This window comes from Oncorhynchus keta, chromosome 24 (assembly GCF_023373465.1).
Source record: "Oncorhynchus keta strain PuntledgeMale-10-30-2019 chromosome 24, Oket_V2, whole genome shotgun sequence".
NCBI classification, from domain to species: Eukaryota; Metazoa; Chordata; class Actinopteri; order Salmoniformes; family Salmonidae; genus Oncorhynchus; species Oncorhynchus keta.
In genome coordinates, this window is record NC_068444.1 from 24,390,200 (window position 1) to 24,406,237 (window position 16,038).

The 16,038-nt window shown below is 40.8% G+C and overlaps 1 protein-coding gene across 2 annotated transcripts in view; it reads left to right on the plus strand.

Moving 5' to 3' along the window:
- The first annotated feature begins 7,420 nt into the window (after positions 1-7,420).
- oprm1 (opioid receptor, mu 1) overlaps positions 7,421-16,038 on the plus strand; it is a 28,943-nt gene continuing 20,325 nt past the window's right edge. The window contains exon 1 of one of the 2 annotated variants that reach the window (XM_035800796.2): positions 7,421-7,863. In XM_035800796.2, coding sequence (XP_035656689.1) covers positions 7,619-7,863 — 245 coding nt within the window. In that variant the 5' untranslated portion in view covers positions 7,421-7,618. The remainder of the gene's footprint in view (positions 7,864-16,038) is intronic. The other variant, XM_035800797.2, reaches the window with a different exon arrangement.

Here is a 16,038-nt window from a genome sequence, read left to right on the forward strand (position 1 = left end):
CGCCCGTTTCCTCCCGACACAATGCCCCAGCTGCGCATCCAGGCTGCTCAAACGTTGTCTATGTTTGGCAGCACATACCTGTGTGAACAACTGTTTTCTTTGATGAACTTGAACAAAACATCACACAGAAGTCGACTTACTGCTGAACACCTCCACTCAATTCTGAGGATTTCCTCAGCTCAGAGCCTCCCGAACATTGATGAACTTGTGGAAAAGATGGGACACCACCAAGTATCACCCTCAACCTCAAACAAGTGAACATTACTGTGCAATCACATATTTAGAGTTTTTACTCAGTTCAAGTTTAAAAGTTAAAGTTTAATATTTGTTTTCACTGCATGTTACTTCTCCTTAAACAAAGTGTTGTTTTTGATTAATAGATTTTTGCACTTTATTTTATTGTATTTCAATCCAATTATATTTTAAAAATATTTCAGTTGAGTGGATGATAGAAAATTGCTATTATTGTTTTTTTCTTTGAAGTAAATTTAGCCCACTTTTGCTAAAATAGAAAATATAGGCTACTGATGGTGCCTTGAATACCGGTTTCTTTCATTTAATGTTCATGTTATGGGGATTTTTATATAAAGGAAATTTGTCTTTTGTGTCTGTTGAAAATTAAAGATTACTGACAGAGCCATAAGAAAATATTGCTTTATTTATCTGATCATATTGGAATATATTTGTTAGGTTTTCAGTAGGTTCAATTAGGTTCACTAGACTATATGCGTCATTTAAAAATTTTTCAATGAACATTCGAACAGTCCGGCCCTCGGCTTGTAGCTAAATTTTTTTATTTGGCCCTCCGTCCATTTGACTTTGACACCCCTGGTTTAGACCCTTTATTCTTTAAGGTTGCTGCCCATATCAACGTCAAGCCTATCTCTGACCTTTTGAACCCGTCTCTCCTCTCTAGGGAGGTGCCCATTGCTTGGAAGGCAGCCACAGTTCGTCATTTATTTAAAGTGGGAGATCAAGCTGATCCTAACTGTTATAGGTCTATTTCTAGTTTGCTCTGTTTATCAAAAGTGTTGGAAAAAGTTGTCAATAATAAACTGACTGGCTTTCTTGATGTCTATAGTATTCTCTTTGGTATACAATGTGGTTTCTGCTCAGGTTATTGATGTGTCACTGTAACCTTAAAGGTCCTCAGTGATGTCACCATTGCCCTTGATTCCAAGCAATGCTGTGCTGCTATTTTTATTGACTTGGCCAAATCTTTTAATACGATAGACAATTCCATTCTTGTGGGCCGACAAAGGAGTATTGGTTTCTCTGAGGGGTCTTTGGCCTGGTTTACTAACTACCTCTCTCAAAGAGTGCAGTGTATTAAGTAAGAACATCTGCTGTTTCAGCCACTGCCTGTCACCAAGGGAGTACCCCAAGGCTCGATCCTAGGCCCCACCTCTTCTCAATTTACATCAACAACATAGCTCAGGCAGTAGGAAGCTCATCCATTTGCATGCAGATGATAGTCTTATACTCAGCTGGCCCCTCCCTGGATTTTGTGTTAAACACAAAGCTTTCTTAGTGTTCAACAAGCTGTCTCTGCCTTTAACCTTGTTCTGAACACCTTCTAGACAAAGGTCATGTGGTTTGATAAGAAGAATGCCCCTTTCACCACAGGTGTGATTACTACCTCCTGGGGGTTTAGAGCTTGAGGTAGTCACCTCATACAAGTACTTGGGAGTATGGCTAGGTGGTACACTGTCCTTCTCTCAGCACATATCAAAGCTGCAGGCTAAAGTTAAATCTATACTTGGTTTCCTCTGTCGTATTCGCTCCCCTTTCACCCCAGCTGCCAAACGAACCCTGATTCAGATGACTATCCTACTGTCATGACGTTGGCCTCCTTGGGTATAGCAAGCCCCATTCCCCTCTCCCTGCCTCCCCCTTTCCTCCTTCAACTAGGTTGCTGTGGTCAGAGAGACGTCGTAAATTCCTGAGGATCCCCTCATGGACACACAGTATAGAGAGAGTACATTTTCATAGAGGACAAAGGAAATCCTTCCACCTCACACAACTTGAGGTACGAACAAATGTCATGTTCCTGAGAAATTATAAAAGATCAGTGAAGAATCCAGCTACGAACTGGTCCGTTTGTCACAACTTGGGGAAGCTCATGGGAGAGTGTGTGGCCACATTACCATAACGCTGTTTATATAATAGTTTACATCTAATTGTTGTATAAGATGAATGAGTGAGTATGATACTGTTTATATAATTGTGTAATATGATTTTGGAATGTTTAATGAAGAAAAATACAATTCCCTTTTGATTTTAACTAAATCAGAGGACCACCCCTGAGCCCAGTTAGGGTCAGGCCTCCTGGTGACCGTCCTTTTTCGCCCCTTTCGAATAAAATCTCCACTTGGGTTTTCGATCAGCAGACCGAGCTTACCTCAATTACGAGATGGCTATAGGTTGCAGACCATGTTTTTCTCCATTAGGGGAGACAAAGGTTGTAGACCATTGCTGAATCTTTTAACCATACCATATGGTTAAACTCTTAGACTATCGATACCGACAGAATAAGAACAAGTCTTTGATATTAATTACTAGTCTGCAGCTAGGAATTCGGTATCAATGAACTCGAAGAACGACAACCGCCGAAACATCCCATTCTATAACGAATGTCACTCTGAACTATCCCCTCTAACCAGCAACCGAGAGAGAGAGGGAGAGAGACGGACAATTCTACAAAAGAAACACAGTTTTCACCAGCGATCAAGACGACACACTGAGCGTATATATATGATTGCAATTGTTCCCGAATTAGCATTTCAATTGTTATAATTATCACTCTGTAGTGACTTCTTAGTCGACCCCCACTTCCCCTTTTGTCTAACAAGCCGCCATGCCGGTTTAGCCCACTAGGGCACATTCTTCTTGTCATTTCATGTAACCACATTTACCTTGTTTGTTTGTTTGGTTGTTTATGCATTTCTGTGAATTACTTAGTAATAAATAAATTATTTAAGACCATTGATGTATGGATGACTCATAGTGAAGACTGGGTTCGTGCAGATAACCAACAATTTACGACGTTTGGAATAAGACTAACGTGAGGTAAAGTAAATAATTAATTAATTCGAAGACGAATTGATCAGATAAAATATCTGAAAAGTTATTTTAGGAAATGATAACTTTGTAATCTGAATATTTTTCCTTGGTGCCCCAACTTCCTAGTAATTAAGGTTACATGATTAATCAGTCTCAGTTAATGATAGTAAAGACAGGACACTACCCATGCTAGATTATGGAGATGTAATTTATAGATCTGTAGGGAAGGGTTGCAATGAACATGATGGGAGACCGAGAGCTGGTTTCAAGTGCAGGGCACAGCAGGTGTTTTATTGTAAAGGACTACAGGAGGAGGCAGGTAGCTGGGTCCAGGGGCAGGCAGAAGGTCATACACAGAGGGTCCAACAAGGCAACCGTACAGGCAGGGAAAAGGCTAGTAAACGTCATTCGGGAGATGAGGCAATAGGTTGATAGGCTAATGTACAGGCAGGGAATAGGCAAAAGGCATCGTAAGTGCGGCAGGCAAAAACTATCATACACAGGAGGATTCAATTAGGGAAAAACAAAGCTCAGTATAAAAGTGTTTCACAAAACAAACAATAGCTCAAAAGGATGGGTTGCAAGGACCTGAACTAAATAGTGTGTGACCATAAATTACATATAGGTGTGTGAACAGGTGATCAGAATTCAGGTGATTGGAATCTGGAAAGTGAGCTGCGTTCAGGGGATGTATGTGTTTGAGAGTGTGAGTTGGAAGCAGACGTTAAAAGGGTGCTCATGAGCAGCTAGATGTTCTTTAGCATTCGGCCATCAGATTTGCCACCAATGCTCCTTATAGGACACATCAGTGCACTCTATAATCCTCTGTAAACTGGTCATCTCTGTATACCAGTTGCAAGACCCACTGGTTGATGCTTATAAAAAACCCTTAGGCCTCACTCCCCCCTATCTGAGATATCTACTGCAGTCCTCACCCTCCACATACAACACCCGTTCTGCCAGTCACATTCTGTTAAGTCCCCAAAGCACACACATCCCTGGGTCGCTCGTCTTTTCAGTTCGCTGCAGCTAGCGACTGGAACGAGCTGCAACAAACACTCAAATTGGACAGTTTTATCTCTTCATTCAAAGACTCAATCATAGAAAATATTACTGACAGTTGTGGCTGCTTTGCGGGATATATTGTTGTTTCTTACCTCAATAATTTATTGTTAAAATGAGGCTGCCTGGATCTTTTAATTTAAAGACCCTTGCTCCCTTCGGTCTCAACGTAGATTTTGATCTGAAGCCATTCTTGTGATTATTGTGACTTTGCCATTGTAATTGTTTGTAGGCTTATGTAGTCTAAATTGAATCTATGATCGTATGCTATCCATTTGTTTTTTGTATGTTGTTCTTTGTATGTCATTTTAATATTTGACAATTAACCAATATTAGGCCATACTTGGCCATGATTACAGACACCTGTGTGTGTGTCTTTTGACACTATATAAACAAGTCACCCTGCAGTGCTTGTGATTATACCCTGATGAAGACTCCTTGCCTGTCGAAACGTTGGACATTACATTTTTGCATCTGCGTTCTTAGTGTGTGGCTCTCCTTTATTTTTGGGTTTTCCTCTCCGCTGGCCAGCACCTCGCCTAAATACGTGTGTGCTTCTTTTTCCTCTCGATATGTCTCTTACTTCTTGCCATTTGTGCTGTTGTCTCTGCTCAATAATGTTTATACCATGTTTTATGCTGCTACCATGTTGTGCTGCTGCCATGTTGTGTTGCTACCATGCTGTGTTATGTGTTGCTGCCTTGCTATGTTAGGTTTCTCTTTAGGTAATGTTGTGTTGTCTCTCTTGTCGCGATGTGTGTTTTTGTCTTATATATTATTATTTTTTATCCCAGCCCCCGTCCCTGCAGGAGGCTTTTTGCCTTTTGGCAGGCCGTCATTGTTCTTAACTGACTTGCTTAGTTAAATAAATATAGCTGTAGCTCTCTGAGCAATGTACAGCAGTAGTACAGTACCTAACATGGAGCTGTAGCTCTATGAGCAATTTACAGCACCTAACATGTAGCTCTTTGAACAATTTACTGTAGTAGTACAGTACCTAACATGAAGCTGTAGCTCCCTGAGCCATTTCCAGCTGTAGACTCCTATGAGCATATATTACTACAAAGACTTGAAAAAGCTGGGCTTGTGATCGATCCTGTGATAGATGATTTTAAATATTTTTGATAACATCACAACAACACTGATTGTCTAAGTTTGCAAATGACTCAAATAGGACTCACTGTAACAATTGTCGTAACTTAATATCTTAGGTGTCTCTAGGGATGAGGGTTTGGCCGGTAGGGATATCCTTGTCTCATCGCGCACCAGCGACTCCTGTGACGGGCCGGGCGCAGTGCACGCTAACCAAGGTTGCCAGGTGCACGGTGTTTCCTCCGACACATTGGTGCGGCTGGCTTCCGGGTTGGATGCGCGCTGTGTTAAGAAGCAGTGCGGCTTGGTTGGGTATCGGAGGATGCATGACTTTCAACCTTCGTCTCTCCCGAGCCCGTACGGGAGTTGTAGCGATGAGACAAGATAGTAGCTACTAACAATTGGATACCACGAAAAAGGGGTACAAATTCAATAAAAGAAAAAAACAACAACAAAGGAGATGATTGTGGACTTCAGGAAACAGCAGAGGGAGCACCCCCCTATCCACATCGACGGGACAGTAGTGGAGAGTTCCTCGGCGTACACATCACGGACAAACTGAATTGGTCCACACAGACAGCGTTGAGGCTGAAGAAATTTGGCTTGTCACCAAAAGCACTCACAAACTTCTACAGATGCACAATCGAGAGCATCCTGTCGGGCTGTATCACCGCCTGGTACGGCAATTGCAATTGACCACAGGGTAGTGAGGTCTGCACAACGCATTTCCTCCAGGACACCTACACCACCCGATGTCACAGAAAGGCCATAAAGATCATCAAGGACTACAACCACTCGAGCCACTGCCTGTTCACCCCGCTGTCATCCAGAAGGCGAGGTCAGTACAGGTGCATCAAAGCAGGGACCGAGAGACTGAAAAACAGCTTCTATCTCAAGGCCATCAGACTGTTAAACAGCCACCACTAACATTGACTGGCTGCTGCCAACATACAGACAACATGGTACAGAACGGCATAGGCCGTATGTTGGTCTATCACTCATTCAACTTCAGCCACTTTAATAATGGAAATGGATGGAAATTGATGTAATGTATCACTAGGCATTTTAAACAATGCCACTTAATATAATATAATGTTTACATACCCTACATTACTCATCTCATATGTATATACTGTACTCGATACCATCTACTGCATCTTGCCTATGCCGTTCTGTACCATCACTCATTCATATATCTTTATGATATATTCTTTATCCCCTTACACTTGTGTGTGTATAAGGTAGTAGTTGTGGAATTGTTAGATTACTCGTTGGTTATTACTGCATTGTCGGAACTAGAAGCACAAGCATTTCGCTACACTCGCATTAACATCTGCTAACCATGTGTATGTGACAAATAAAATTTGATTTGACTACTAGCAGCTGCATTATTGAAAAAAATGTACTTACTATGCTTGTGATATGTGGTTGTCCCACCAAGCTATTTTAAGAGTGTAAGTCGCTCTGGATAAGAACGTCTGCTAAATGACTAAAATGAAAATCTTAACATGTTCTCAGAACATTATTACATAACCTTTCTCAGAATGTTAATACCCCCCCCCCCCCCCCAAAAAAAAACTCAGGGAACCATAGAAAAACATTATCTTAAATTCCCTGCGACCTAAAAATGTTAGTTCCAAGAAGTCTACATTTTCACTTCCGTTCTGAAAACATTTTTTAAAAACGTTATGTTTTAATGGTCAGGAAACTTCTGGCTTCGTTCCCAGAACCAATGGCAAACCAAAAACGTAAGTTCCCAACGACACGTTCACTTGTAGCATATAGACTAGGGTCTACAGCTGCACTTCAGATTGACCTCCATTACAAAAAAAAATGCAGTTTCGAAACTGCAGTAAAAGTACAGTAACAGCAGTCGACTGGTATTTTGGGCGCAGGAATTGCAGAATAACTGCAGTGTACTGCAGTCGAACTGCAAAATTACTGAAGTAAAAAAGACTTATTTTGGATCAGTATTTGTGCATATTGCAGTTATATTGCAATCCAACTACAGTTATACTGCGGTGTACTGCAGTTATACTGTACTCTGATTGAAATATTTTTTCGTAAGGGCTGAGTTTTAAAATGTATGCAGTCTACTGTAGCGCAATATTGTTAAATAATTCTGAAGGCTAATGCTTCGCTATAGGCAATTACCGCATTCTAACGCCAGTGCCTCGGGGTTGGTTCATGGAGTGACGTCATTTTGCTTGATAAATTGAGAACGCAATAGGGGGAACTGGTAATATGCATTTATGTTTCATCCACGTCCAATAACTCGTGCGTAAGGGTACTTGGTGTGACACAAAAACGCCTTAACTCACACCGTGCAGCCTTGAACGTGAGAGAATCGTTGCCAGATTTCTTGTCCTGAGCGCCTCAGCCGGGACAGCTTCAGCTGACCATGGAAAGCGGTGGCAACACGTCGAACTATCCGTACCATTTCTCGAATATGGCCATGATGAACAATAGTGTTTTTTGTCGGAACTTCAGCGATAACATGAGTTTGGATGCCAAATGTGAGAGAACAGACAATCTGGCCAAAGATTCGACACCAGTGATCATCGCGATTATAATCACGACTCTTTACTCTATTGTGTGTGTGCTTGGTCTGGTGGGAAACGTGCTCGTCATGTATGTCATTATCAGGTAAGATATCAACAACTAATCCCAGGTTTTATAGCCTACACTGCCCTGACACTATATTGTTCTGATGCATGGTAAATCCGAGTCTAGGTTAGATTAGTAGTATGTGTACATTTCATAGTTTAATAGGAAAATCAACTGACAGTAACCCGCCATAGAAGGGGATACCATGAGGAACCACATTGTGGTAAATTGAAAGAAACAGGTTGTTGATAGACCAATATGGCACCATGCTCAATAATTCTTCTGAACAGAGCACGTGAAAGAATTCCACCGGGAGTTAGGCGCACGTAAATCATGATATAGACCAGTAAATGGCTACATTATTCCGCCTGTAATTAAAGGGAATTCATTGCAACTAGAGTATGTGCTGAAGGCCATCATAAAACAAATGTATTGCAAACATTTTGTCAATAGACTATCAAGAGTATTGCACCATGTGTCATTTTATAGCATAGTCACAACTGTCTGCTGTTAAATATATCATTTTATTGCAACCACAGACATCTGCAGTGCCTCGAACGGTCAGAAATGAACGCATTTGGATCCGGCTATAACGCAATGGATTTCCAGACCCCAGTGGAGTCACCATAATAATATTAACTGTCGAAGAAACCATTGATGTGGGACCATTGATAGGCGGACATTGGCTACATATGATTTTGACATAATTCGATTATTATTGGTATAATAACTCTCATAAACACTTGCTGATAGCTTTCCAATTTACATAGTAACATGTTACTTTGATATCATCACACCACTTGCTATACAGACATGCCATCATTGTCACAGGTGTGTTGAATGGTGGCAGCTCATGACACATCTGTTAGCACATATTATTAGACAGATATGTGTTTTTAATTAAACAGCTTCACTAACGTCCTTCATATTATTAGATTAGATCAGGTTTTTATTTAGTCACATGCATAGTATCGCAGATGTAGTTGCAGTGTACAGTGAAATACTTAAGCTCTGAGCTCCAACAGTGCAGGTATGAATGAAACAATAAATAAAATAAAAAAAATATATATACAGTACCAGTCAAGTTTGGACACACCTACTTATTCAAGGGATTTTCTTTATTTTTACGATTTTCTACATTGTAGAATAATAGTGAAGACATCAAAACTATGAAATAGCATATAGTAGTAGTAACCAAAAAAGTGTTAAACAAATTAAAATATAGTTTATATTTGAGATTCATGAGGTAGTTACCTGGAATGCATTTCAATTAACAGGTGTGCCTTGTTAAAAGTACATTTGGAATTTCTTTCTTAATGCGTTTCTGCCAATCAGTTGTGTTGTGACAAGGTAAGGGAGGTATACAGAAGATAGCCCTATTTGGTAAAATACCAAGTCCATATTATGGCAAGGACAGCTCAAATAAACAACGAGAAATGACAGTCCATCATTACTTTAAGACATGAAGGTCAGTCAATGCGGAAAATTTCAAGAACTTTTAAAGTTTTTAAGTGCAGTCGTAAAAACCATCAACCACTATGATTAAACTGGCTCTCATGATGACCGCCACAGGAATGGAAGACCCAGAGTTATCTCTGCTGCAGAGGATAAGTTATTTAGAGTTAACAGCCTACGAAATTGCAGCCCAAATAAATTCTTCAGAGTTCAAGTAACGAACACATCTCAACATCAACTGTTCAGAGGAGACTGCGTCAATCAGGCCTACATGGTCGAATTGCTGGACACCAATAACTACTAAAGGACACCAATAAGAAGAAGAGACTTGCTTGGGCCAATAAACACTAACAATGGACATTAGATTGGTGGAAATCTGTCCTTTGGTCTGCTGAATCCAAATTTGAGATTTTGTCTTCCAACCACCGTGTCTTTGTGAGATGCAGAGGAGGTGAACGGATGGTCTCTGCATGTGTGGTTCCCACCGTGAAGCATTGAGGAGGAGGTGTGATGGTGTGGGCATGCTTTGCTGGTGACACTGTCAGTAATTTATTTAGAATTCAAGGCACACTTAACCAGCATGGCTACCAAAGCATTCTGCAAGCCATCCCATCTGGTTTGCGCTTAGTGGGACTATAATTTGTTTTCAACAGGACAATGACACAACACACCTCCAGGATGTGTAAGGGCTATTTGACCAAGGAGAGTAATGGAGACTTGCATCAGATGACCTGGCCTCCACAATTACCCAACCTCAACCCAATCGGGATGAGTTGGACAGCAGATTGAAGGAAAAGCAGCCAACAAGTGCTCAGCATATGTGGGAACTCATTCAAGACTGTTGGAAAAGCAGAGAATGCCAAGAGTGAATGGGCAAGACAAAATATTTAAGTTCCTTTGAACGGGGTATGGTAGTAAGTGCCAGGCACATCGGTTTGAGTGTGTCAAGAACTGCAAAGCTGCTTGGTTTTTCACGCTCAACTGTTTTGCGTGTGTATCAAGACTGATCCACCACCCAAAGGACATCCAGACAAGTGTTGTCTCATCGCTGCAACTCCCATTTGGACTTGGGAGAGGCAAAGGTTGAGAGCCGTGCGTCCTCCGAAACACAACCCAGGCGTGCCACGCTGCTTCTTGACACAATGCCCGCTTAACCCCGGAAGCCAGCCGCACCAATGTGTCAGAGGAAACACTGTACACCTGGCGACCATGTCAGCGTGCATTGCGCCTGGTCCGCCACAGGAGTCGCTAGAGCGCGATGGGACAAGGACATCCCTGCCGGCCAAACCCTCCCCTAACTCGGACGACGCTGGGCCAATTGTGCACCGCCCCATGGGTCTCACAGTCACGTCCGGTGCAACAGAGCCTGGACTTGAACCAGGATCTCTAGTGGCACAGTGGTGCCTTAGACTACTGCGCCACTCGGGAGGCCTAAACTTGACATTTTTGACGGTCTTCACGGCGGCCCCGTTGGTGAGTATGGGGGCGTGCTCAGCTGGTTCTTCCTGAAATCAACAATCCTCTCCTTTGTTTTGCTGATGTTGAGGGAGAGGTTGGTTACCTGGCACCAGTGTCTACCTTTTGCCGGTAGGCCGTCTCATCGTTGTTGGTAATCAGGCCTACGACTGTCGTGACGTCAGCGAACTTGATGATGAAGTTGGATCTGTGTGAGGCCATGTAGTAGTGGGTATACAGGGAGTACAGCAGGGGACTGGGGATGCAGCGTTGTGGGGCCCTCGTGTTCAGGATCAGTATGGAGGAGATAATGTTGCCTATCTTCACTACCTGGGGGTGGCCCATCAGGAAGTCCAGGACCCAGTTGCATAGGAAGGAGTTCAGTCCCAGGGCTGTGAGTTTTGTGGTGAGCTTAGAGAGCACTATGGTATTGAAGGCAGAGCTGTAGTCGATGACGAACATCCTCACATATGCATCCCTATTGTCCAGGTGGGTGAGAGCAGTGTGCAAGGCAATGGCGATTGTGTCATCCTTGGATCTGTTGGGGCAGTAGGCAAATTGGCGAGGGTAGAGTTTGTCAGGGAGGGAGAAGGTGATGTAGTCTTTGACTAGCCTTTCAAAGTACTTCATGATGACGGAAGTGAGTGCTACGGATCGGTAGTCAGTCAGTTCAGTTACTTTCCCTTTCTTGGGCATGGGATGGTAATTGACATCTTGAAGCAGGTGGGGATAACGGCCTGAATTAGAGAGGGATGGAAAATGTCAGAAACACAACAAAGCCTTGAATCATTGGAGCATAACCATTCCCCAGTCACAAAAGGTCAAAGTCAACCGTAAATCAACGATGTTACTCAGAAATGTCTTCCTCAGCCGGGGTGTTTGTAGTAGGATTAGTAGTACATAAGCATTCACCTGCTTAATTTATTCTTTGATGAATAAGAGGATGTGATGACCAACTGATCTCTGCTGATGTCATACAGTAGTCTAAGAGTCCTGGGTCGAGTTCAGTCTTATTCAGACGTACTACTACCTGAACTTGTTCAATAATTGTTTTTATTTTACCTTTATTTTACTAGGCAAGTCAGTTAAGAACAAATTCTTATTTTCAATGACGGCCTAGGAACAGTGGGTTAACTGCCTGTTCAGGGGCAGAACGACAGATTTTGTACCCTGTCAGCTCAGGGATTTGAACTTGCAACCTTTCGGTTACTAGTCCAATGCTCTAACCACTAGGCTACCCTGCCGAATACAGATATTCGTTATCCACAGCACAAGTTTCGGTATGGTTTTCCCCCCATATTGCCACTCTTCACTGCTTCACTATGACCCTGAGGCATGTAAGCTACTGTAAGCACAACCGCGAGAGTCAACTCCCTTGGGAAATTCAGAATACACTCACAAAGTCCTCCATCTAACCCAATGCACTGGTGTAGCCAATGATGTATATTAACCCTGGATTACTTTGAAGCCACCGGTCGGCCATATTGGCCCTTACCAGTAGAAGCAGTCCTCCATAGGAATTAATGGAATTTTACAGTATTTCAATTAAATGTTTGAATTACATGTATTTAAGTATTGATTTGTTGTAGTGGAGACAGTAACGTTTGTAATCTCTCAAAATTATACATTTAAAAAAATATATATTTTGGCTTTTTTAATTTTTTATGTTTAGCTCACATACGATAATTTAAAAGTTTGCATTAAGATGACAATAAATGCATTTTTATAGCTTCCAAAATGTTTTTTACAATGGTGGCGGAGTGCCAAGATTGAGACACGGTGTCTCAGCTTCATGGCAAAATGTGTAGAATAGCAGGAAATTAGCTCAGGTATTCTTGAAAGTCGGGACAATTCTTTGTCTGGCATTGAAACCTTATTTTTACAGTTGACATTTTTTATTTTGTTGCATTATTTGAGTTTAGCGTTTACATTTAGGGGCATTTTATAAAATATTTTGGGGGGGAATTCTCTAAATACTTTCACATACAAAATATTATTAATTTCCATTTCATTCCTAAAAGTTGTGTTCAGAGATTTGATTTACTCTGTCAGATTGGTCTAAAATCCTAAATGAATCAGGAATGAGCAGAGTCAGCTATACCATAAGGACCCCTCAATACATGTCGTGCGACAGGACCACTCTTAGTCTGTAAAGTTTTCTACTATTGGAATCACCATGGTCACAACCATAAACTGTCACTCCATCTGCCAGATATATTGAAATAGAATATACATTTTGGTAAAAATTTGTTACAGTTAATTAGGTTTTAGATTTATTAAGCAAAAAATGAGACTGTGTATAACACTTGAATGAAGAAGAAAAAGCAATTTTTGTCAACCCTGCAAAACATCAACTCCGTCAGATTTTTGGTTATGTTTTCATTTGGGGATTTTCAAAATAGTAATTTTCCATATTTTACAAATGTTTGTTTTGAACTTTTATTTTTAGAGGAAAAAATGTCTGTTTTGAGTATCTGTTGTCAATTCCATCACTGATGGCTAACCCCCGGTCTGCAATATATGCTTAAACAATGGTAGTATTTCCTGTCTTGCTAAACCTAAGGGATCATGTTTGCTGTATAAATGTTTTATGTTCTAAATGTAGAAAATGATGGCACAAATGCTAATGAAATTAGCCCTGGAGGATTTAATAGTGCTATAAAATAAAACAAAAATAAGTTTGCACATTTGTATTTGTATTAAATATCTAATGTTAGAATTAAACAATCAATGCCTTTAAACATTTGGACAATAATTGAAGAAATGAAATGCTGTTTAATGTGTCTGACGGAGTTGACAAATCCACTTTTCCAAATCCACAAATCCACAAATCCACAGTTGCAATTTATATATTTTTAAACGTTTTTACTTTACATGGTGTGATAGCAGATACCTTGCTCTGACATTGCGGGGAGACTTGCGAAATTGCACTAAGCCACTGCTCCAATGAGCAGGTGTTGAACTGATATTCATTATGATAAAAACAATTTTTAAAGACAAGTAGCTTTGCTCATTACTCGTGCAATTCTTGCATTGACATCAATGCATGATTTACGCAAAATCAGGCTAATCATTCCCATCTCAAAACTTGATCCTTCCTAAGTGCAGATCAACCCAAACTATCTTAAATGAATATAGCTTTTTAACCTTTCTTGGTCTTTGCTGAGTGTCAGCACTTACATGGTGGATAACGTTCATGCCATTAGCAACGACACCTGACCCACCCACAAGTTCCACCAGATCAGTGCTTACATCCAGGAACTCTCACAAGCACAAACAAATGACAAGTTGTGTCACCCACAGAATGATATCTGCACGCTAATGTGATAAATCAATTCTAGAACTGCAGGAAACCGCAGGGAAAATAGTAGAGTGCTGTTTGTTGTCATGGAGACACCGATGCGTTCTCTCCGACCATCCCTTCCTAGAGTCAGCCTACCTGCAAGAGCAGAGCGTGTTTCCTATCTTACAGTACAATAAATCATCACATCACGTCTGATCCATTCCCGTAATTGCTGTTAACACTTACGTTTTTGGGTCACAAACAATGCATTCAAGATGGACCTGTACCCTTCATGGCCATATGTTTGTTCATTGATTAACAAAAAGGTGGCCTATTGTCAGGCTAGTGCTTGTTTTTTATCATAATTTCGTACAATGTGCAAAGCTCGGCGAGATAGGGAAATTGATTCAGGGTACAATTTCCCTCTATGCACAAACAAAATGATATTGATTAATAAAGATTTATCATTTAAATTGTCCTCTTATCACAAGCTGCCTAATACAGCAGGTCCAATTCATGTATTATATAAAGGAGGGTTCTGAGCTAAGGGATACAGAATAAATAAAAACATTAGGTTTCTTTTTCTCGTAAGTGTTCCCTGATCGATTACTCAACATCATTCAACAACACTTTAGTAATAAAATCTATCTCTGTTTCATGATGTTAGTAGGTTTCATAAGTCACTTCAAAGATTACTCTCCATGTGCTGCTGGTTCTGTAGGGATAACTACGGTTTTAGAAATGTGTTTGAATAGGTTCAACACAGTACTCTAAGCCAAACAGAATCATTTCAATGGGCAGAAAATACAGGTTAATACTACACTCCTAGAAAAAAAGATGCTATCTAGAACCAACAAGGGTTCTTTGGCTGTCCCTATAGGATAACCCATTAAAGAACCCTGTTTGATTCCAGGGAGAAGCCGTTTGGTTCCAGGTAGAACCTTTTCCACAGAGGGTTCTACATGGAACCAAAACTGTTCTCCAATGGGGACAGCCAAAGAACCCTTTTGGAATGCTTTTTTTCTAAGAGTTTAGTTGATCCATCCTCTCAAACTCCAGGAAATAACATGCACAAAATTGATGTCCATTCTAACTCAGCCTCCTATGGATCCCCCAACAAGCAGTTTATGTCACACTGTGTTACGCTCAATATGTTGGCTCTCCTTATGATTAACTCCTGAGATCTATTTACAGGATGTAGCATGCTGTGTGATTCCTTACACATTTGGTTTCCGGAGCACTGCCCTTATTCTCATACTCAATGACTTTCCATCTTTATTAAGGAAGATTAATAATATTGGTCTTGAACAGTGCTTCACTTGATCTGAAATAGGTTCCAGTACTCATTTTGGGTGCAGGTACCATTTGTATTTAGGTGCATAATCCTTTTGTCTCATAATCCTTTTGAGATAATATTCTAGAAGCGGAACAGGAGCTCAAGCAGTAGACAATTTGAGGTGTCAGTACTCAGCTCCGGTGAGCTCCTGCCCAAGTCAAGCACTGGTCTTGAAAGGTCATCAGTGGTGAACAATTATAGGTCCACCATTTCCTCCCTCCCATAGGAATGTCTTTCTTCAAGGTAAGATGAGGACAAGAATAGGCCTGTTCCTGAACAGTAAACATTTATTCACAGTATGATTGATAGTAGCTTTGTCAATGAATGCATTACTCATGTAGATATGTTTTGGGCCTCCACTCATTATATACTCTTGTCTTTGTTTTATCTGCCACTCAAATGATTATAATTCAGTGTAGGAGATGGAACAAAACATGTCACACTACAGAAAAAAAATAGTTTATTAACAGATTCGTTACTGCTTTCTTTGGCTCCTATATTAACAGTGGCTTTTGTGATTATGTTTTTTGACAGAACATGTCTTTGACTGTTTGACATTTCCAACTGAATAACGTATTGTCCTTTTGACAAAGATTTTCTGTTTTTAAAATGCTGGATACCACAGGGTTCAATTCTCGGGCCGACTCTTTTCTCTGTATATATCAATGATGTCGCTCTTGCTGCG